A 23,537-nucleotide genomic window follows, 5' to 3' on the forward strand; every position below is an offset into this window, starting at 1 on the left:
TGCCACGGTGAATATCAGGCTGCGCCCACGCTTGTCACTGTGGTGCGTAGTTACGCATGGCAAGGAAAGGCTCCAGCAGTGGGAAAGGCTCTGGCAATTTCTCACTGCTGGAGCCTTTCACTGCAGCAGGGTAAGGCTCTGCCGGGGGGAGTGGCAGCAGGGAAAGGCCCTGGCAGCAGAAAGACACCAGAACCTTTCCCTGCTGCCTCCCCACTGCCAGAGCCTTACCCCACTAGCAGAGCCTTACCCCACTACCAGAGCCTTTCACTTAGGCAGGGAAAGGCTCTGGCAGTGTGTGTGGGGGAGTGGGCGTAAAAATAACAATGTTGGACATTGGAGGCACTGCTTATGCGTGTAGACAACTGTGTTGGGTATATACCTTGAGGTTCTGGCATGTAGGGCCCTCTGCTAAGCTGTGCTTTATCGTCTATACTGCTGTTTATACTTGTGCTAGCTGGGCATGCAGTGAGCGTACTGTGCACTCTGCCATAAGTGTAGACGTAACTTTAAATTGTAAGCTCTTTATGTTTCGTTTTTGTAAATTGCCTAGCACAATGGGACCCTGATCTCTGGTTTGGAGCCCATAAGTGCTACCACAATAATAATAATAATAATGTCAATGATACATTTTATGTATGTGAGCATGCATAGACATTTCATTTATGAATAAACATATATATATAGAGAGAGAATTTATTTAGATGTATGTATGTGCATGTATATACATTATAAAATATAGAAAGAGAGAGAGTTTTTAATACCACTCTGTGTTCCTTTTACCTATGCTCTGGGAGAAGGGTATTTTGGATTCTATCAAAGATGAGTTTACTTGGTGGCATTTTAACATTTGTGGAAGCATTTTACACAAAAATACATCTTGTAAAGAGCTTTTGATAAAGAGTGCTCTAATATCCATCCATAAATCCCATTCAATCATCATAATTAGCCACAGCAGCTCAGCTGTGAAAGATGTCGTTAGAAAATGGGAGGGGATTGTGCATATGTTTGTATGGATGTAGGTGTGGGGATGAGCACCATTGGATGTATATGGTGTTAATAAAAATCTGGTTTTCAGCTCCTATTTCTCTGATCAGAATAAGAATTAGGCTACAGAGAAAAGCCAAACACAAGGCACGGTATGGGGAAAAAAGAAGCTATATCAATATTGTAATACCCTTTTCCTGTTTCCTTTGTCATTCTGGAATGTGGTACAAGTGAAACTTAGTAGTCACGGCAGGGAACAAAATGTAAATAATAATAATAAGATCTTGTAGACTGGAGAGGGATTGTTTGCAATTTCACTTAAAAATAAATTAATTAATTACCATTGATTACTTCCATCCTGTAGCACCTTCACACAGATTTAAAGTCTAGTTTGCATGTTTGTTTCCAGGTTAAACATATTCTCCTAATACAGTAATATTGAACCCATTTTCCTATTGGTGCTTTGAAAAGTAGAATGGAAAAACCTGTAAAAGACAAAGCTCTAGCATTCAGAGGTTCTCTTTATTCATAAAGGGGGGAGGGAGCACATAACATTTATACTTCTGTTAGATTTTGCTGTTGATCATAAAAACACTTTATTCATTTTATGCACGTTTTTGCCCTGGTCTGTTGTTGGGTTAAGAGGACTCGATTTCTATATCTGAGTATAGTCACTTTGAGAGAAACAAAGACATTGCTTTAGGAATGTTTGTTTTCCTTCTAAAAGGAAATTAGAAAGGCTTTCCCCCCACCTTTTAAATAAGAGAAAAAATGTAAAGACTGTCAGTTTAGTTGCTTTCCTTCACATATAGCTTCTTAGGCTGGACATTCTTTTAAAGACCAAACATTTTGCTATTAGTTTTGAAGCTTCCCCCAAACAGAGGAAGAAATACAGCCATTCTAGTGGCGCTGGAAATCTCCATTAGTATTTCAGAGCCATCACGGATATGCTCAGACCATGAGCCTTAGGGAGCATAGCTCTTATGGCACCATATATAGTAACATATCCTAAGCAATACAGATCAGCTCGTGTCTGAGAGGCTTACAGGGATGAGGGCATTTTCCTCCCATTTACTAGAAAGGCTCATTCCACTAGAGCTTCAGCAATGTCCAAGACATTGTGTAAAGCTGCATCTGTCAAGGAAACACGTTGCACCATCACTTGGAAATCTCTTTGCTGTTTGTTTTTTAAACATTACAGCTTGCTAGAGGGCATAGAGGAGCTTCTACACATGCTGCATTTGGCCACAGGGTTCTTAGTGCAGTAATTCCTGCGTATTTGGATATCCACGGACTATTGGTGCAAGTCCCGCTTGGGTGTTCTGGAGAAGCTGCTGCTTAGAAAACAGCTCTCCAAATTGGTGGAACATAATGAGTGGAAAATGAAATGTTATCAACAGAATGTGCCCAATGATATTTTTCTTCTGAATTAAAATAAAATGTTGGATGTGATTTGTTTATTTTGTTTTGTTTTGTTTAAAAGAATGTCTTCCTGTTGCTTAAGTCAGTTTTCTAAGACTTTTAGTTATTATTATTTTATTTATATATATAGCTCTGATGGGAATTGTTGATAAGTGAAATACTTTATCCCACTGAGCAATTGATCTCAGGGTTGTTATTAAGCATAGCAAGAAAAAGTAGGTACCAAAACAAGAAAAACAAGAAAATATGACATCTGAGTCTGAGAGATGCTGGCCCCAGGTTACCATCGACTTTGGTAGAAGCTGCAGGTCCTCAGCACTTCTTAAACTCCAGCCCGTAGAATCTGCTGATAAATTGCGTTTCTACTGAGTATATCAATGTATTGCCAGCTCCCCCTAGGTATGCTAAGTAGTTATTAGAAAAGTCCAGGTCTGAGACTTACATTATATGTATATGATGTTTCTAGCTTAACTGTTTGCTTTTTATGCACCTTTTTCCACCTGTGGGTGCCTTCTACCCAATCGCAATGGAACCAATGCAGTTCTCTCTGTGCGGGGCGGCCTGTGGAAACAATGTGCAGAGAGCAATCTCTAGCCATTAGTCAGTACTCCCATGGACAGGGAAACAGTAGGTATGGAGCTCCTTCAGTAGCAGCTGCAGGGCAGTTTATGCTCAACTCAGCCAGGTGGGAAAAGGATTCTGTTTCATTGCATAGCAGATTTAGATTAATTCTCAGGAAAAACTTCCTAGCTGTAAGAACAGTAGGACAATGTAACACACTGCCTAGGGAAGTTGTCATAGCTCCTTGGTTGGAGTTTTCCAAAAGAGGCTGGATAGCCATCTGTCTTGGATGGTTAGTCACAACAAATCCTCCATCCTGGCAGGGATTAGGCTAGATGACCCTTGTGGTCCCTTCTAACCCTATGACTCTATGATTTATTCTCCAATATGCAAATCCCATTTACTTAGATATGTTTGGGGACCAGAATTTGTCCCCAGAGATTAACTTCTGAGAAAGAGAGAGTCCATTCCATTTCATACCCCTTCCAAGTCCCTGCTGGGAAAGCCACCTCCTGCCACTTGTGATTGTATATGATTTCCACAGCAATTGCTTAAATGGGCAAATAATATTAGAAAAGTATGGATATGCTTGTAGCTGTCTCTTAATGATATTTAGCTGCTTGAAACCAGGAGGAGAGCTAGCATCATATAACCAACTAGCTCTTCAGACCGCTAGTTAAGTGCTCCTCCGACTGCAGTTTGGGACCCACAGGCCTAAGAGAAAGGGACATGAACAGAATGTATATGTTCAGGTGGTAGAGTTAATGTTGCCAGAGGAGCCCTTGTCAAACATCTTCTCCATCCCAACATTTTCAAGAGGTTTGTAGGAAACTCAGAAGATGGGGGAGGGAATTTTAAGTTAGCACCTTTTTCTAAGTCTCTCTGTTAGTCTTGTCTGTCCCATGGCATGGTCTGTTTATTTTTGCCTTGCCCAGTACTGAGCACATTACCAGTAATTAACAAATACTAAAAATGTTATTTATTTATTTGAATTTGGATGGTGGTTGGTGGGCCATAGGTTAGAAAGGAGCTCCTGGTTGTAGTAGGGAATTTCATTGAGAGGGAGTTGAGTAGACATTCACTACACTGTGGATATGCTGTGAAGAGGGAGATACAGAACAATTTATAGTGCTGTAACCAGCTGAGTTTTAAACCTTTCCTCAGAAGTCAGTTCCTCCTGGTTCCTAACCATCTCTACTTCCCTTTTCTTCCAGTTTGTTGGTATCCTTCTGTAACTGAGCAGCCTACTGACCTCTTAGTGGTATACCCAGTGCACTCTGACTTGTGATTCTAGAGAGGGACTGTCGCCTCCCTGCCCTGTATCTGTATCCCCCTTGGATATGAAGCATAGAACCAGACCTTTTTTACAGCTGTTTCACATTTCAAACTTGTATATAGTTTGCAGGCCACTATCCCGCTAAGATTCTTTCTGCATTATTGCTTTCCAGATTTCTTTCTTATTGAACTATCTGTGTTTCAAATTATTGTCCTCCAGACGTATTTTCAAATTGAATCTTATTTTGTTTTTGATTTTTCTGGCCATATTTCTAATCTCTTTGAAACCCCTCTGTCCTCAGTGATATTCAAACACTTTCTAGTTCAGTGTCACCTGTGAATGTGATTAACGTGCTGGTGCCCCTACATTCACATCAAGATGTTCATTTACACTGGCCCCAACAACTGATTGCATTTTTTTAAAGTATAGGGTTAAAATATCTGTAACTGAAACATTGCTTGGTGTTCCAAAAGAGTAATTTTACTTTCACTAAATGTCCTCTGACTAGTAGTGTAACTGTGACACTTTGCATGTTGGCTACTGCTCTTGGGAAGTTTTCCTAAAGAGCACTGTGTCTATATATTGCAGCTGTGCATGTGAGTATTTCTGTGCTGTATACAGTATAACACTTATGCTTTAGTTAAGGTTAAACTGGTCCTTTCGTTTATGTATATCCCTCTATTCCCTTCCCCCTTCAATTGTTTATAACTTACTAGAGTATTAAAATTACTTTGTAGTAGAAATAGAAGTGATTTTTTTCTATGTGGAAGGTTCCATAAAGTCCATCCAGCTTTTTGAATTATCTGACCCTAGAGATCTATTTAAAAAGCAAGATGCTTTTTGCATTCAGAGAAGTAAAACAGTAATAAGTTGGATTAAATTTAACTTTTAAAATAACAAAATCATTGTTTAAAATAGTGTAATGAATATGAGCACTATGTTTATTTCAACTAACTTTAGAAAGGCACAATAGCCTGCAATATTAATGGACTTTCTCAACACATATTTGAGCTCATTCTTAGAGCCACAAGTAACAGGAGAGTGTGATTAGACCGTTGCCCAGGATCTCATTGCAGAAAGTCGATACATCTTGTGAAGAGTTTGGGCTATTAGGACTTCATCCTACTGACTTCTGTGGGACTGCACTTGTGCAGAAAGTTGTGGGTTCATGCCCTTATTTTAGAAAATTATTAGGTTTTGTACCGATACCTACACTTTGTGGTTGACCCTTAATGGTACCAAAGTTTGAATCTCTAAATATCAGGAAAGGGTGACTCTTAATTGAAAAGTGGTAGGTGCTAGGTGAAGGGCTAGGTGGTATTATTGCTATTGTCTCTGTTGTTATTAATAATGAATTCCTTGAAGCCAAATCAGGATATAACACAACCCATGTACTTTCAGTGCCCAGCTTCTTAAAAATTCTCTTTATAGGCTCAAAATCTGCTTTTATTTACACCAAACAATTTACAGATGTAAATCTGGAGTAACTCCATTGAATTCAGTTCATAGCTGTCACACGGGGTCTAATTTGGCCTGCAGAATATTTTAAATTTGCTGACAATGCACAAGCAGGGAAGAACTTCTAGATGCCAGGCTGAGTTTGCAGGGATGGCAGTTGGCAAACCCATCTTTCTTATGTGCAGGCTGAGCAACTTTGAATTGGAGTCAGAGGCACAATAATTATGGAATGCCCCGATGCCATTTTCCTAGCCTCTTTTCAGATTATAACTGAACTTTAATTCTGTATGTTCTACTCTTGTGCCAACATGAACTTGACATTAATATACTGTAAGGATTTTTAATATGTACTTTTCAGTAAAAAGTATGAATTGTTCCCCCCTCTGTATTATTTTGTGTGTGTGTTTTTGCTGGTCCCCGAAATGACAGCTGGGGTACAGTTTTACTTTTAAAATATTAAACACATTAATTGCGATGCCAAACAGAAGCTCCCAGGTCAGACAATGTTTTAGATTTCTGTTTTGTGCTGTGCCTTGCCAAGATGCACAGCATTTGTCCATGGGTGCCTGTGTCCATGTGGTGGCATGAATACTGAACCTTACCTTCCTTTTCCAGTTGTTATGATTATTAATCTCATAAACATTTTAAGTTATTAAATGGCTTAACATGGATCAGAAAGGATGATTCATACGTGGGTGTGAGACTGGTCAGTTGTGGGTTATATGTGGGAGAGGGCTATTACTATTTTTTAATATACAGAATTTTCAAGGAAAGAGTGACTTCTCTCTTAGTTGACAGCCGGGCAGCAGCAATTTTTTCTCAGACAATCTCTGTAATTTGTCACCTTTTTTCCCAGATAGCCACATGTTAAAATATTATCTAAACACACCATTTGAAAAAGTATATTTCCTATGTTCTGTCTAGAATGACAAACATGCACGGGTGCTTAGTACAGTAAGATATTGTTTCAGCTCTACAGCCTTCAGTTTTAGGAACGCAGCCCTCCCTGATATCTCATAGGTTTGTGCATTTTGCACTCTCCTCTTCAGTGTTTACCAGCCCCACTGACCAAACATCTGAGTTCTGCTAGAGCACCATTCTTCTGTCGGTCCTTGCTGTGGTTCAGGCAGGCTGGAGCTGCTGAAATATGCTCATCTATAACACTTTGAACTTCCCTTCAGTTGTTCCACATGTTAATCCTTCAATGTCATATTGAACACCACTTGCCCTTTCCACCTCCTCTAAGCTAGGTGGCTGCTTCTGTAATGAACCGTAACTGCATCAATGTTCCGGAAGGGTGCTGTTTGCTGTTGTTAGGTTTTGGTTTCATTGTGACAAAAGAACAAGTGTGTACGTATTTCATGCTGTTTGTCATTATTTCAGCAGCAATGGAGTAGGTAGGTGGCTGAATGGGATGGGAAGACGTTAGTTGGAAACCTAGGAGCCTGAACAGAACACATACTTTTAAATGTTCTCCTGTGTTATACCTCCAGGGAGCCTGATATACGATATCATCATGTTATCAAGTCTTACTTTTGAAAAATCCTTGTAACTGGTAGCTTTTCCTGCTAAGATTTACCTCACCTGGGGAGCAGGCAGTATTGTGGCTAAGATACTGAGTGCTGATTCATGACCACAAAATATTTCCATATATTTTCGTGTATGTAGAGGGGAAAAATGGGGGAAAAAGAAGTGTTTGCCAAGATCAGAAGCAGCAGCTATTTGTAATCCAACATTGTTTTAATTGTGTGGACTGCTGCTGACAAACAAATCAGCCCTTGCTGCCAAATGTGCAATTGTTCTTCATGGTATTGATTTCAGGAGGGGAATCTGACATTCCCTTCTCTGTATCACCCCAGTGAGGGGGATATTAACTGTTATAAATGGAATGGAAACCTGGATATTGTTTGATTGATGCAATGTGTTGGTGAATATTGGCATTCAAATCAGTAATAGAATTAACAGACAAATGTTTGTTGTGGTGGGATCTGGCTTTAATTTGGGTTGTCATCTGAAACAGAAGGGCAGTGCCAGCATTTTTTGTGTGTTGTTAAATGCGGCTTAGGAATCAAAAGTTCTGATCAGCCACCAAGTACTAAAACTATGTCTAGGGTCCCTGGCATTTGTAATGAACAGAGCTGGGTTGAAAATGGGGGAGGCTCCATGGAAATTTTCAACTTCTCAGCAAAAAATTAAAAAATGAAAATTTTGACTTGACAATACGACTGCCAAGCCTCCGAGAAGTTGTTGTTCATGTGCCCCGTGCCCCTATTCTCCTCTGTAGGCTCGGCTCCCTGGCCCAGACTACATTCACTATGCTTTTTCTTGGCCGAAAAATGAAGTAAACTGGACAAAATTGGTGAAATTTCCTTTGGCTACGGGGGAGTTGTCAGAGCACAGTAAAAAGGCTGTTTGTTTTTCAAACACTTCTTTGGTATTCATGTACCACATATAGCAGACCTTCAAATACAGGGTAGGTTGTACCTGGCTGTGCTATAAGGAAAGCCATTGCTATAAGGAAAGCTGCACAGGTGTGCTGAGGAGGGAACAAACTGCACCATCCAAAGATAGTACATCATGTCTGCTCCTCTTACATCTGGGTTCCTCAGTGTGGGATCCTTCCTCTAGAACACAGTTTCTCCCAGAGCTCCTTCTGGGAGAGTAAAGCAGTGTGCTACCCCCAAATCCAGCCTGTTGGTTAAATTCCAGTCTAGTCCACAGTATTCTCAAGCATTGATTTGAATGGGTAATCGTGTGGTCAGCGAAATAACTCAGGTTGTATGCTGGAAAATGGCCTGATCCTGCAAGGTGCTGAGTATTACTGGGAATTGAAGGTATTTTGCAGGACCAGGGCCATCCTGTATATATTTGTCTGTGACATCAAATTTTTTTTTGCTTTTTTGTACTTTTACCTCTTTACTGGAATATAAAAAAGAAAGTGAAATTTGATGGGGGGAGGACCCACCCTTAATGGAACATTATGACTCGGAATTTACACCCATGACAGCCGAGAAATGCAAAGTTATGCTTTCTGCAGCAACTGTAAATTGGCTAAATTGAGCATAAATATGAAAGCATAAATTTAACAGCATATACACTAATACAAAATACTACCGTATGTGCAAATGGATCAAGCTACAGTTGCAAATTTGAATTTCATGTCTGTTGTGTGTGTAAATTTCCAACCATAACAGTGGATTGGTTTAGCTTCAGCACTGAATGTATTGAGAAAGGGTTATCTGTTACAGGCGTGAGAATATTATTTCACATTAAAACCCTATGCAGTTTATGTACATTTCTCCAAAATACAGGCAATGCAGAACTGTTAAAGCTGTGGCAGCAATAATGCTGATAGTTTTCATTTATTTATTTTCTGGCTGGAACAGTGTTGACAGTAAAACACAGTTGGCTTTTTTAATAGTTAAACTGTTGTGGAATTGCTAACCCAGTTTTTGGTTCATTAAAATCGTATTTGTGTCATAGCTATCAAAATACAAGTTAAGCTTTTTTCCCACTTTTTCAATTTACAGTTCATTGTGACTCTTTCGTGGTATCATTTTATCTCTGCAGTAGCAGAGAGAGAGAATACCATGAATACCATGAAACACCATATCAAAAAGTCCCTCTCCTGTTCCCCTCAGCATGCTGCAGCTTGATCACTGTATTTGGAGAAACAAACCACACTAATGTGAAATATTTGTGAAAAGCAGTGGGCAAAAATAGTGCAGTGCTACCAGCTTTTTAGAGTTTTGGGTTAGGGTGAAATATTGGGTATTGGTACTGACATATCATCTTCACTCCTAGCACTAATCCTTCTTCGTTCTCACACAGCATTTTCCCCAAGGACAGGAAGGTACCATATGCAGGTCTTTCTCTTTTGTAAGTAAAGTAGTATCTTGTGAGGCTTCTCTTTTATATGGCTGGGGGGAATCTTGATTCAGTTTAGTTGGCGGATCCTGTTCTGTTCAAACAAGCAGAGAGTACCCTTGTGATCAGCACGTGATTCCCGTAGCCTGAATCCATCACCAGGTTTCTCCTGCAGATCTCGTGACATTAGAGGCTGTAAGCACTAGCATTTGGTACTTAGTTGCCAAGGTGTTTAGGTATATCAGATATACCTAATAAGTATAGGTAGATATACTTTACAGGTTGGCAGAGCAGGATGCCCAGTTTCCCATTTCATATGACAGTAAGTACCATGCACCATGGCTGCGGTGTTAAGATGCATTTTGTTTATTTTTTATTAGAGGGCAGCCAGAAAATGATTTATGGTTTATTGTTATTCTTGATCTCTAACTGTAAACGTGTATCATTGGGCATAGATCCTCAAAAGCGTCTGTTGTATTTAGTAATTCAGTGCTCACCCTTAAATACTTTCCAACTTTGCCTGGCTAGTTACATAATGTTTTCTCAGGTATTAGCAGTATTCCTTGGAAATACCTTGTGGATAATGTAGTCATGGATCTAGTTTTATCTAGTTTTCTGAGACTACTGAAAAGTGTGTAAGGCAGTGTTTCCCAAACGTGGGACGCCACTTGTTTAGGGAAAGCCCCTGGCAGGCTGGGCCGGTTTGTTCACCTGCCCTGTCCGCAGGTCCGGCCGATCATGGCTCCCACTGGCCGCGGTTCAATGCTCCAGGCCAATGGGAGCTGCTGGAAGAGGTGTGGGCCGAGGGACGTACTGGCTGCCACTTGCAGTAGCTCCCATTGGCCTGGAGCATCGAACCACGGCCAGTGGGAGCAGGGCCGGCCTTAGGATTTATGGTGCCCTAGGCGAGATAATTAAACTGGTGCCCCTGTGCCTGATCTGCTCTTAGCAACACAAACATAAGCTTACAGTATTGGAAAACTTGCCACATTCACGTTATTAAAACCAGTTTAACTTAATTAAGCACACTGTAATGCTAGACAAGGATCCCAGGCCCTGCTCAGCCCGCTGCTGGTCTGGGGTTCTGACCACCAACTCCTGCCAGCCAGTATCCCGGCCGCCAACCCCCCCTCAGCCCGCTACCAGCCTGGGATTCTGCTCACCCAGGCTGGCAGGAGGCAAAGGGGGCTGGCGGCTGAGCTCCTGACTGGCAAGGGGCCGGCAGCCGGAACCCCGGAGTAGCAGTAGGCTGAGTGCTGCTGGCACCCCAGACTGGCAGCAGACGGAGCCACTCAACCCCCCACCGGCCCTGCTCAGCCCGCCACCAGCCCGCCACCAGCCGACTCAGCCCGCTGCCGGCTGAGTGAATGGAATGCCAGGCTGACAGCAGGTTGAGTGGTTCAGCTGACCTGCTTAGCCCACTGCCAGCCTGGGGTTCCTTGGGGGTCCCCAGGCCAGCAGCAGGTGCTGAGTGGGGCCGATGGCTGGTATCCCAGCTAGCAATAGGGCAGCAGCCGGAACCCCAGAGCAGTGATGGGCTGAGCCGCTCAGCCTGCTGCTGCATACCATCAAAAATCAGCTCACCTGCCACCTTTGACATGTGTGCCGTAGGTTGCCGACCCCTGCTTTATACACTAGTAAGGAGATGAGCATATTACAGTTGTTGGAGGGCTCTTATCAGGCGTAACAGGCTATAGGAAAGTCAGTCAACATTTTTTGTTTCTCTGATGAAAACTGGCCCACTCCCTGCCTCAAACCAAACCTATCACTAATAATTGTCAACAACTTAATTTTCTGTTTTTGGCTAAGATATTGATTTAAAAAAATATTGAAATTGGATTCAGGATTGTTAGCAAGAATTTTTGGCAAACAAAGTTGTTAAATGACAATCTAAATGGCAACACAGTACTGCTTTCATGCTTGGCTCACCCCGCAGCGTGCTGGTCCAACAGCTGCAGTAGAGGAGGAGATAGGTGGAAAACTGCAGGACCCCAAAATCCACCTCTTGGGGTGCAGAGTGGCAACAGCAGCAACAAATCCTCAGGTCCAATCACACGCCAATGGGCACCACCACCAGCCTTACGGACCATGGTGAAGTTAGCACAGCATCTGATCTCAGGGACAGGGCACCCATGGAGCCACAGCAGCTCATCCTGCCCTGTGCAGCTCCCCCCAGATGAGATGGATCGCTGGCAGCTGCCAGCCCAGGGGAGAGGCGCTCCCCAGCTAGGGTGGCCAGATCCAGATGTCCTGATTTTATAGGGCCAGTCCCGATATTTGGGGCTTTGTCTTATATGGGCACCAATTACCCCCACCTAGAGTGACCAGACAGAAAGTGTGAAAAATCAGGACAGGGATGGGGGGGGGGTTAAAAGGAGCCTATATAAGAAAAAGACCCCAAAATTGGGACTGTCCCTATAAAATAGGGATATCTGCTCACTGTACCCCAATCCCCTATCCTGATTTTTCACACATCTGGCTAACCCCAGCCAAGCCCTGTGTGACATTCCAATCCTGGCTGCCTGCCGAGGAAGTGAGTTACTTTCACTTTCATTCCTCAGCAGGCAGGCAGCCAGCCCTCCCCCCACCTATCCCCCAGCACCTCACCCAACCCAGCCCTGACGGAGGGGAGGGAGGAGAGAGAGAGGGATGCTCCTGGGGAGGAGGGAGAAAGTAGTGTGTGCTCCGTGGGGCGGGGGAGAAGAATGGATGTTATGGGGGACAACAAAGGATACTGGTTCCAGAGCCACAGAGCCTGCCTCACCTGACCTCAGCTGGGGGGAAAGAGTCACACTCACAGGTGAGCTCCCTCCCCTTCCCAGAGACCCCAGCAACCAATCCCATTCCTCAGACTGTGCTGCATTCGGCTCTCTCTAGGACCCAGCAGCCCTGCTTCTACACTGTCTGGGCTGCCTGCAGAGTGGTGCCCCCAGGCAGAGTGAGGCCCTGCACGGCTGCCTATTCTGCCTATGCCTAAGAACGGCCCTGAGTGGGAGCCGCAATCAGCCAGACCTGTGGACGCAGCAGGTAAACAAACCTGCTCGCCAGAGGCTTTCCCTACACAAGCGGCCTCCCAAGTTTGAGAAACACTGGTGTAAGGTACATGTGCTGTAATATTTGAAAATGGAGATGTGTAGAAAATAGCACAACTACAAAGCTCATTGTGTAGAAGAATGTGGACTGGGGAAAGGCAATAGCATAGCGTTTGCAGCAGACATGCCAAACCCGCAAAAAAAAAAAAAATGCAGAAATTGGGCTTGGTTTTGGCTTCATTGGTTTGTGAGTTGCTTGTTGCCTAGTTTTTCCTTGTAGTTTGTTGCTTGTTGTAGCTTGTTGCTTCTTTTTTTTTAATAAGCTCCCGGCAGGCAGAGGCAAGCAGGGGCAAGAGGATGAGAGAGTCAGGGATGCACAGCGGGCCCACCACAGTCCCAGACTGCACACCAGGGGGATCTAGTCACATAGGGTGTTGGGGTTCTTAGGGATTAGCTTGTTTTGGCCTTGTTCTGAAATGGGATTAGCTTATTTTTTGGCTTATTATGAAAGTCGAGGTCCTTATTTACTACATGAAAGTTGGCAACTGTGGTTTGCAGTGCATCACCAGAGCTGTATAGTAATCCTGAAGAATGTCTGACCATGTTCTGCAAATGGTTCTACAGTTTCTCAAGCATCTCAAGTTACTCTCAAATCTTAAAAACAAAAAAAGTTCATATGTGGGGTATGTGGCAGGGCCTCGTACTTATCTGTGCCCTGGGACTGTCAGGAAGAAACTGCATCAAGAAACCCTGGCATTTAAAACTTAGAGGCAAGGTTTAGCAAGCAGGGCTTAGCTCAGAAGCTAGTGGAGCCCATTGGCTTCTGAGGAAACCTGCCTGGAGTATATAAAGGGAGGAGGAAGAAGCAAACAGCCAAACAGCAGCATCAAGGGGTTTGCAGATAAAACCACTGAGACAACTGACAATTTCTATTAAACCTTGAGGAAAGAGAGTTAGGGGCTATTGTTTGCCTCAAACCTGAAAATGGAAGGAATGTTGGGTTTAGGAAAAGCTCTGCTTATTTTGTTGCCTTTTTGCAAGAGGAAGAATGGCTCCCCTCTAGCATTTTCAAGAGGTGTGAAGCTCATTTGTGCTCCTCACCTGGGTCTTGAAGGACTGAGGGGAGGGGAGGTAAAAGGGAAAACAGGTTAGATGGCCTCCTCTCATGTATTTGGGGAGTAAAGGAAACCACCCATTTGCCAGCCAGTTCAGGGTTTTGTGCTAAGTCACACACACAAAAACCACAGTCCCATAAAATAACAGGGATTTGAGATTCTGTGGTATCTCAGTTAATGAACCTGCGCATCTGGACGCAACAGGGCCTATTGATGCTATTGGGAATTGCTGGGCTCTCAGCTCTTTTGAAATTCAGGTTACTTACTTAGGTGTCTAAATATAGATTTAAGAGCCTAATTTTAGGTTCCCAGTTCAAAAATCTAGGACTGTCCCTTTTATATGTCCACCATTTGTGGGTGGGGATAGTGGCCTACCATCTAGTTTTACAACTGTTGAACCAATTGCACTTTTGAACTAGGTAGTCCACATTTAGAACCAAATTGGCCACTTACTTCCTACCTATCCAGTGCCATTGACTGCAGTCAGGTGGCAAAAAGTGACAAGAATATAAGACTGTTGCCCTTTATCTTTGAACATACAGGAGTCTTCTATATTGTAAGTCTGAGTAAAATATTAAGGAGCATTGAAGTATCTGTTTTACCAAAATATTCAGGAGCATTGAGGTATCTGTTCACTATTTGATAGTGTTTAAACTACATTTGTCTGTTTGGAGATAAAAGGCTATTACTCTTTCAAGCGCTATTTAAAAAAATAATAATACATTTGTTAGTCTAAGGCAGTAATTTCATGGGTTGATTAATTCTCCAAGGATACATTTAGGATACATTTAGTTGTCCTGGAGACTTGGTAATGCAGATCCTGTAAATATTTATGTCCATGAGTAGCTTTACTATGTACTTAGTAGTCTCATTGAGTTTGGCAGCATTACTCACATGAGTAAGGTTACTCTCAAGTGTTTTTGAAGGATCTGGCCTTGTAGGTCTGAGTTTAGCTGGGAATAGTAGTGCTCCATATTAATAGTCCAGTCCTGCTTCCACTGAAATCAACGGCAAAAGATTTGAGCGTGACTTGGATGTGCTCAGCACCTTTCAGATTCAGGGCATTAACGAACGGCATTTATATGTATTTTTTGCAGTATCGCTATTTAACATCATACTTCTAAGAGTGAAATACATAGCTACCATCTAGATTAGCTGCAGATTGTGTTCGTATTTATTTCAGGCAAGTCTCCTGCTTGTTTCAAGGTGAAGGACCTGATAATGAGTTGTGACTTCAGTGAGTTTTGAATTAGTCCCTAAATACTTTGAAATTAGTTCAATAAGTTGCTAAGGTTCTGTGGTAGTGGAAAATGTAATGTAATGTAACTTGCGGGGTTAGAGAGAAATATATTAAAACAGGAGTCCTATCACATTGGTATCTTTAACAACATAATGTTTGTTAACTTTATATTAACACAGTAAGTCTAGGGTGTCTCCAACATTCACAGCTCTGGCTGTGGTGTAAGAGGTGTATTCCTTTTATTCATTTAGAGTTGGTATTGTCTCAAGAGCTCCTGTATGATGGCTTTATTTGTGGAGTTTTGAAATTGGTGCACAGGAGATGAATTTGTTTGACAAGTTTATTCATGTAACAAGTTGGATAATCATTTATGATTCACAGTTTGATTCACAGGAGTTATTAATTTAAAACTTGCACTATATTCCTTATCAGATATTCGTTGAAAGGTTTACACTGTACGTAACAGGATTTGTATAAATCTGGGCACTGTAAATTTGTCCTACTAACAGGTTTATTGCTCTATCAGGTATTCACTTAGGATTTCACTGTTCTATCATAAAACATTCCCAATCAGAGAACACATTTTTTATTGAGACAATGTACTGTACGGACCAGTGCCTACATACGAATTGTTGACTTTGTATAAACAAACTAAGAAAAGCAATTTACTCTTGTAGTACCCAAAGATCCTGTATACATGTGCTTAATTAAGATGCAACATCCTGGGAAGGCAGGAAATAAGATGCTTGCCTCCCATCACCTTGTGATGGTAGCCTCCACTGCCCATTTGTTACATTTTCAAACAAACAGCTTTGTGCTTTCTCCCGTGTTGCCTGAGATGCTTTAGAAGTGCTCCGTGCAAACAGCGGTGAAGCTACCTCATTATCCACCTTTGAATTCATCCTCAAAAATCTCCTTTGCTTGATTCCGACATTAAACTTGACAACAGTTTGTCTGCTAGTATACAGAGACCACTACTTACCGTGCTGACCAGTGTTGTCTCACTGTTTATTTGCAGTCCTCTATCTGTATCCGTTTGTTGTCTCTTGTCCTATACTTAGATTGTAAGTCCCTTGGGCAAGGACTGTCTTTTTGTTCTGTGTTTGTACATCACCTAACGCAATGGGATCCTGTCTGTGACTGGGGCTGCTAAGTGCTATGGTAATACAAATAATTAGAAAGTTAAGCATAGAAAGTAAGACCATACTGCTGTCTGGTTCTGGTTTTTGTTCAAAATAAGGATTTACTTAAAGAAAAAAATCTCATTAAGGGCCAGATCCAAAGCCTGTTTACTTCAGTGGGCTTTGGCTTGGGCTTAAAAGTCCAGTGCATGTAAACTTTGGCCTCATTTTGTTCCTCCCTCTCCTCCCTCTATGATTTTGACAATATCAGGGCATGCTCTCTTGACTACTTAGATCACGAGACAGGGTCTTCTAGTCTACAGCAAATAGGGTGACCAGACGTCACGATAAAATTGGGACCATCTCAATATTTAGATGTTTGTCCCTTGTCCCGACCGATCTTTGGTCGCAACACAATTTGTCCTGATATTTCGCTCTGCCAGCAGCACTGTTTTGTTTTTGTTTTTTGCTCCACCGGCAAACACCTCCCCGGCCAATATTTTCTTCCTCTCATCTGGTCACCCTAACAGCAAAGGTGACACATTTACCACTGCATGCTTAGAGAACATATTGTAATGATTATGAAAATATTAATTATCTTAAAAATAGTCTGTATTTTTTTAATCTTAAGGCTTTTATTGTAACTAAAACCAATAGAGGAAATTAACTGATACCTCCATTTTTTTAGTCTAAACATGTTCTTTGCTTTGTCTACAAATAAGAATCACCAAGAACTGTAAATCAGACCATTTTAACATTAAATTGGACATTGCAGAAGATAAACATAAACATTACAGAAGATAAATGAGATAAACATGGTAAAATAAACTACATGGAAATGTTATGCATGAATGTGATAAGCATCTTTTTACAATGTGAAAAGAACTGTGTAAATCTTTAAACTGATTCTACCTTGAAAATTATTGTGATGAAATGGCCTCCTCTTATTGAACAAATCAGCTCCATCTATGTGTTTAAAGGTCACAAACTTTGACTAAAGTGACAAAAATAAGTTCTTACTACTCTTAAGTAAGTACACCTGTTCTTATATAGTTAGACCTAGAGCTGTTAGACCTGCAGAACCATCACATCTAGGAAAGAGACAGATGAATTCTATTCCTGCTCACAAGTAATTAGCAGAATTAATGTTTATTCTAACTGCAGAGCCATGTTTTATTTTTTGAGTACGCCTGTTCAATCTCATTAAAGATAGGGAAGGGTTGCACAGTGTACCTGCATTTTTTGCCTTACAGAGCCTTGTTAACTAGTGGTGATGTGCAAGAAGGAATTAAGGTTGAATATGTTTGTGGAAATGGCAGCTGGAAGAAATATCTTTTAACTTGTGCACTGAGCAAAGGAGGCACTGAGACAATGAACATTGGAACCCCACAATGCCATTTTGAGAGATTAGCTTTTCAGCTTAGAACTGCACTTTAGCTGCTTGACAATTCAGTTTGTGCTTCTAAAAACAGGGTACAACGTTTTCTAAATTTGAAGGAATTAACTCTATGAAAGCTTAGTTTACATGTTATTACAAGCATAAAATAGAATTGTAAGTATCTCTATCCAACTCAAACATTTATATAGATGTGTGTATATATATATTTTATTTTTTAGCCTCTCAGCAAATATCCTCCTTTGATAAATGACATCTCCTTTTGGCTGCCCTCTGAGAAATACTCTGAAAATGACTTCTATGATTTAGTCCGAACCATTGGAGGAGACTTGGTGGAAAAGGTTGCCCTCATTGACGAATTCACGCATCCCAAGTAAGTAAAGCTCTTGAAATATTTCTTCCCCATTGTCAGATGATGATTTGTGTTATCTAGAAAAATGTATAAAAACATTCTTGGTTATTACAGTGGCTGTACATTTACATTTTCATGGCTCCAAAATGTTTTCTACAGCACTGTTTTCAAAAATGGGTTTTATTTTATAAAAACTTTATTTTCCTTTTAAAGTTTTGCATGGATGTTGAATTTATGCTAAGGAGGGATAGTGCTGGCTGAAAACCAACTTCCCACATAGATCTGCCAGTGTACATCACCCACAACATCCCCATCCTGGTCCTAGACTATTGAACCATGACTGCTATTTGTTTGTTTCTTCCCTCCTTCCTTTCTTGTGGTCTGGTCCGCACACGTATCCTGAACGTGCATCACAAGAATAGTACTGGGTCATATAAGAATGTTGTTTATATTTAGCGTGTGGGAGGAGGGAGATTAGATTTTGCTCTCTTTTCTATTAGCCAGTCATGTAACTGGAACAATTCACACTTCCAGGCATCAGAATTCCTTCTTGTTAGAATAGGAGCACAGAAAATATCATACTGGAAAAAAAAGAGTGGTCCATCTAATATAGTCTGTTATCTCTAACAGTGACAAATGCCAGATGTTGCAGATAAAACTATTTTTGAGATCATCCTTCACACAGTTTAAACTACCGTATGCCCTTTCAAGGAGGGTGAGAGGTAAAATGTTATTAGCTGAAACCATTTAAAAAATTGGGTTTTAAAAATAATTTATTTTCGGTCTTTTTTGTTCTTGTAGGTTGATGGGGCTATGAATCTAATTGTGCAATATTATCTCAGGGGTGAAGGGAAATTTCTGACCTAAACCTAGCTGATAATCAGTTTATGCCCTGGATACTGCAGGCTTTTCCTACCACAATCAGACATTTGACACCATTGTTCTCTTGAATTTGTTGTACATTGTATGCTTAATGGATCAATTATTTTTCTGGCCTGGTAGGTACTGTGGTTCAACAGGTGAATAAGTTTTGATTGGTTGTTGGCATTTTCTTTAAGTGGGCTTGGCGTTGTATGAAACAGAATTTCATTTATGCAAAGAAATGGATATGCCACTTGAATTTATGGAGTCATCTAAAATCTCTGCATTTCTAGTCCCTAAGCGTTCCTAACATTTAAGCGATGTCTCCTGCTGTGGACAGGATTTTCAGTTAATACCTCTAAACTGAAAAGTCAAATGTCCAGGAGAACAATGTAGGCTATGATCAGATAATTAGTGCACCTCACCATAAAGAGAAATAGGATTATTAACTATGGAGACGGTGAAGAATAAGTTTGTTGCAGCCCACACAGCTTTTTCTTTTTATTGCCGCTTGGGCAGCACTGTATTGTCAGGTATCACAAGACAATGCATAGACCTGAAAACTAGGCACACTGATGTTGCTGAAAATACATTTTAATTGCCAGTCTTCATATCAATGTTGATACAATAAAAGAAGCATCAGAAAGTTATGTAAAAATGGGAAAGACCTGTCCAGAACTAGTCTAACTTCCTATATGCTAATTCTGTGTTTTTACTCTAGGTAAAATGTCTGTTCCATTGACAGATTTTATGTTGGTTGCCCTCTTCTCAGGATACTGTGATTAAAAATGTGGTACTGCCTTTGTTGCTAACCATTCCCTTTGGGCAAAATTCTGTATTCCCATCATGCAGCAGGAGGTGAGCTAAGGTCTCCACAGAGGCTGGGGGATGGAAGAGTCCTCTGTTTTGAGGCTGCGGTAGTCCCCTCACCCAGCACGTTCACTCACTTCAAGCACCATGGCCTAGCCATGGCCCAGCTGTCCTTGTCCCAGGACCTCCCAGCCTATTGCCCTGTAGAACTCTTGCATGCTAGGGTGTAGGAGCTTTGATGGTGATGCTACAGAGATCATGTGAAGGCTGCAGGTTCTTGCATAGGGTGTCCCTTCCCCCCATGGGTGCTGCTCCCACCTTGTCCTGTTTAATTGGATCAGAGCCTTCCCCATCCTTTTTCTGCTTGTAAATTATCTGCAGCACATTTAGATTTTTATGAATTTATTTGAAATTCAAAATTACTTGATTAATAGTTTATGTGAACATATTTGTCTATTCAATGGATTGCTTGCAAAACTATTCATTGTGAATATTGTTTTGCGTATTGAGCTATGACTAGTCCCCTCAGTCTTATATTATTGTTTCTGCTAACTGACTGAATGACTTACATATCCGTAAAGAGCTTTCAAGATGGCTGTGCAAATACTTCATTAATACATATTTCTACATTTTCCCTTTTCTCCAACATGCTGGTGAACAAAAATATTTTCATGCAAATGTTTTCAAAATGAAAAGAGGTTGTGAATACTTAGAATTTTATGGAACGTTACAGAGTGGATAGCAGTTGGTAAACATTTCCGGATGTTCTGCAGTAACAATGGTGCTATCCACGTCCATAAATTCAGTACTTGTTGTATAAGATAATCTATCCAATATTTTTGAAATTTCATCAATAGTTAAACCAGAAAGTGGTCCTGCTTTTATGGTCAAGACTTTGCTAATTTCGCAAAAGAAATGGGTTTTCATGGAGGAAAAAAATGTTGTCCAAAAAGCAGGCAAATAGAGGAAAGATGTATGCCTCTCCTAAGTAAGCAAGATTGCTGCCGTCCAAAAAATTCCAGTAAAAGGAGTATATGAAATTGCTGAGACATTAATATAAGTAATGCATTCATGCAGAGATGATATTCCAGTGAAGATAATGAGAATGCACATGCCTGAAATAATAAAAGAAACACCAATCAATAATGCCCAAACTTCCAGCAGAGACCACAAAGTGAAATAAAGTTGACTATATATATATATAAAAAAAATAGAAAATGAGCTGTGCTGTCTCATTTTAAAACCAGAAGACATGACATGGGTGAAACAATCAGTTTAGAACAAAAAAAACCTCTCAATTTTATCCTGTATCATTCTAGGTAACAATAAGGAAAGGTTAGGAGAGCAATACGTAAAAAATTCTTCCTGTTTAAAAGAGGTGCCTAAAAGGGATAGCTCAGTGGTTTGAGCGTTGGCCTGCTAAACCCAGGGTTGTGAGTTCAGTCCTTGAGGGGCCCATTTAGGGATCTGGATAGCGGCGTATTATCGTCTAGGCCAAAAGGCCTAGGGCTGCAAATTTGCTCGTGTCACCTCCCCAACTCCGTCCCTTCCCCAAATCCCCAGCCCACTTCCTTCCCAGGGTGCACCATGCTTCCTTCCTTCCACCTCCCCCCAGGCTTGCCGCATGAAAGGAGGGAGGGAGTAGCGGTGCGCTTGGAGGAGGCAGAGCAGAGGTGAGTTGGGGCCCATGGGTGCAGAGAGTAACCCGGGGGGCCTGAGAACCCCTCCCTGCCCCAGCTCACCTCTGCTCCACCACTACCATCCCCCGAGCATGCCACAACTCCCCCCTCCGTCCCGGGCTTGCCACGCTAAAGCGCTGAGAGGGAGGGAGAAGTGAGTAGCGGTGCGATTGGAGGAAACGGAGTGAAGGTGACCTGGGGCAGGAGGGCGCGGGGAGTGACTCTTGGTGGGTAGGGGGAACCGCTCCCTCCCCCAGCTTACTATCACTCTACCTTCCCCAAGTGTGCCACAACTCCCCTTCTCCCCGGGCTTACCGCTGGGAGATGGCAATTTTTTGAGGGCCATGGGGCACCAAATTTGTTAATCCGCCACTGGATCTGGGGCAAAACTGTCTAGGGATTGGTCCTGCTTTGAGCATGGGGTTGGACTAGATGACCTCCTGAGTCCCTTCCAATCCTGATATTCTATGATTCTATTCTAAAACAGAAGTGACTGAATGCTGATCTTTAGAAAATGGGTTGTACCAGCAATGTGTTTTCTAGACTTAAAAGTTTTAAACTAGTGTTACTAAATACATTGGCTCCAATACAGTGTGGTAGTTTGGAAAGTGCACCAGCATATCCACCTCTGGAGGATTGCATCTGAACAGGGAAGTCGTAGGATATCACAGTTGGAAAGGACCTCAGGAGATCATCTAATCCAACCCCCTGCTCAAAGCAGGACCAATTCCCACACAGATTTTTGTCCTAGATCTCTAAATGGCCCCCTCAAGGATTGAACTCCTAACCCTAGGTTAGCAGGCCAATGTTCAAACCACTGAGCTATCCCTCCTCTGGTGACATAGAGCCATTGTAGCAGCTCCTAGTACAAGTGATCTGTCTTGAGAGGAATGGGTATGGCCAGGACAGCCCATGATTGGTGGAACATCCTCTTGGCCTGATGGCAGGGGTGGATAGGTGGAGAAGAGGTTGGTGGCAGGTTGTAGGCACAGGGGCAGAAGGATCTGTACCTCTAGAACACACTTCCCTTCAGAATCTAGAATTGAACCCAGAAGTCCAAAGTCTCTGTACTTCTCTGGTTAAAGCCACCTTTGCATGCACTTTCCCGTGTGAGCAACATATCTCAGCCCAGTCCCTTTGCATACTCCATAATGGTGCAGGACACCATGGAATCATGTGTTCTGAAGAGTTTGTTCAATCGCTTGTGGATAAATTTTTCCAGTACAGGATCTGGGCCCCAATTTTAAGTTTGACACAAAAATTCTCCCTGTGAGATTAGTAGGAAGGTACGGAGTGTAAAAGGGTGACTTTCCCCTTTAAGGGCTATGTCATGGTATGCACCCCGACTCTGAACCTTAGATGGGGTACCAGCATGAATTCCTCTAAGCTTAATTACCAGCTTAGAAATTGTAGCGCTGCCACCAACCAGGACTCGCAGTGCCTGGTACACTCTGGTCCCCGTGAAACCTTCCCAGGGGACCCCAAGACCCAGACTCCCTGGATCTTAAAACAAGGAAGAACTGACTATCCCCCCCCCTTTCCCCCTCTTAGACTTTCCCTCCCTGGGTTGTCTGGAGAGGCTTCACCAACTCACTGGTGAAACAAGATCCAAATTCCTTGAATCTTAACACAAGAGAAAATAAACCCTTCCCCCCACCGTGTCCTCTCCCAGGCTTTCCCTCCCTGGGCTATCCTGGAGAGATAGACAGATTCAAGCTCCATGAATCTAAAACAAAGGGAAATTCGCCTTCACCCCCCCCCCTTTCCCCCCACCACTCCCTGGTGAGTTTAGACTCAATTCCCTTGAGCCTTAACAAAGGGGAAAAAATCAGTCAGGTTTTTTAAAAGAAAAGCTTTTAATAAAAGAAAGAAAAAGTAAAAATTGTCTCTGTAAAATCAAGATGGAAAATGTTACAGGGTCTTTCAGCTTATAGACACCAGGGAGAATCCTCCCCCTAGCACAAATACAAGTTGCAACAGAGATACAGTCCTTCCAGCAAAATACACATTTGCAAATAAAGAAAACAAACAAAAAAAGACTAAACCGCCTTTCTAACTGGTACTTACTAAATTGAACAGAAGATTGGAGAGTCTGTATACCTGTCTGGTCCCTCTTAGATCCCTGAGAGAACAACGAAAGCAGCACAAAACAAAGGCTTCTCTCCACTGAGAGTTGAAAGTATTTTTTCTCCTGATTGGTCCTCTGGTCAGGTGTTAGCCAGGTTTACTGGACTTGTTAACCCTTTATTATCTGTTTATGACAGGCTAGAGGCCGCAGAGCCAGCCTTCCCTAGTAACTAAATAGACACACCTGAGCAGGGATCAGGTGATTCCCCTATAAGAGTCTCAAGAAGCTTCAGAGA

The 23,537-nt window shown here is 42.0% G+C and overlaps 1 protein-coding gene across 1 annotated transcript in view; it reads left to right on the forward strand.

Moving 5' to 3' along the window:
• FARS2 (phenylalanyl-tRNA synthetase 2, mitochondrial) overlaps window positions 1-23,537 on the forward strand; it is a 366,541-nt gene that overhangs the window by 235,164 nt on the left and 107,840 nt on the right. The window contains exon 9 of the mRNA XM_030552343.1: window positions 17,694-17,845. Coding sequence (XP_030408203.1) covers window positions 17,694-17,845 — 152 coding nt within the window. The remainder of the gene's footprint in view (window positions 1-17,693; window positions 17,846-23,537) is intronic.

Source organism: Gopherus evgoodei, chromosome 2 (genome assembly GCF_007399415.2).
Source record: "Gopherus evgoodei ecotype Sinaloan lineage chromosome 2, rGopEvg1_v1.p, whole genome shotgun sequence".
Lineage (NCBI taxonomy): Eukaryota > Metazoa > Chordata > Testudines > Testudinidae > Gopherus > Gopherus evgoodei.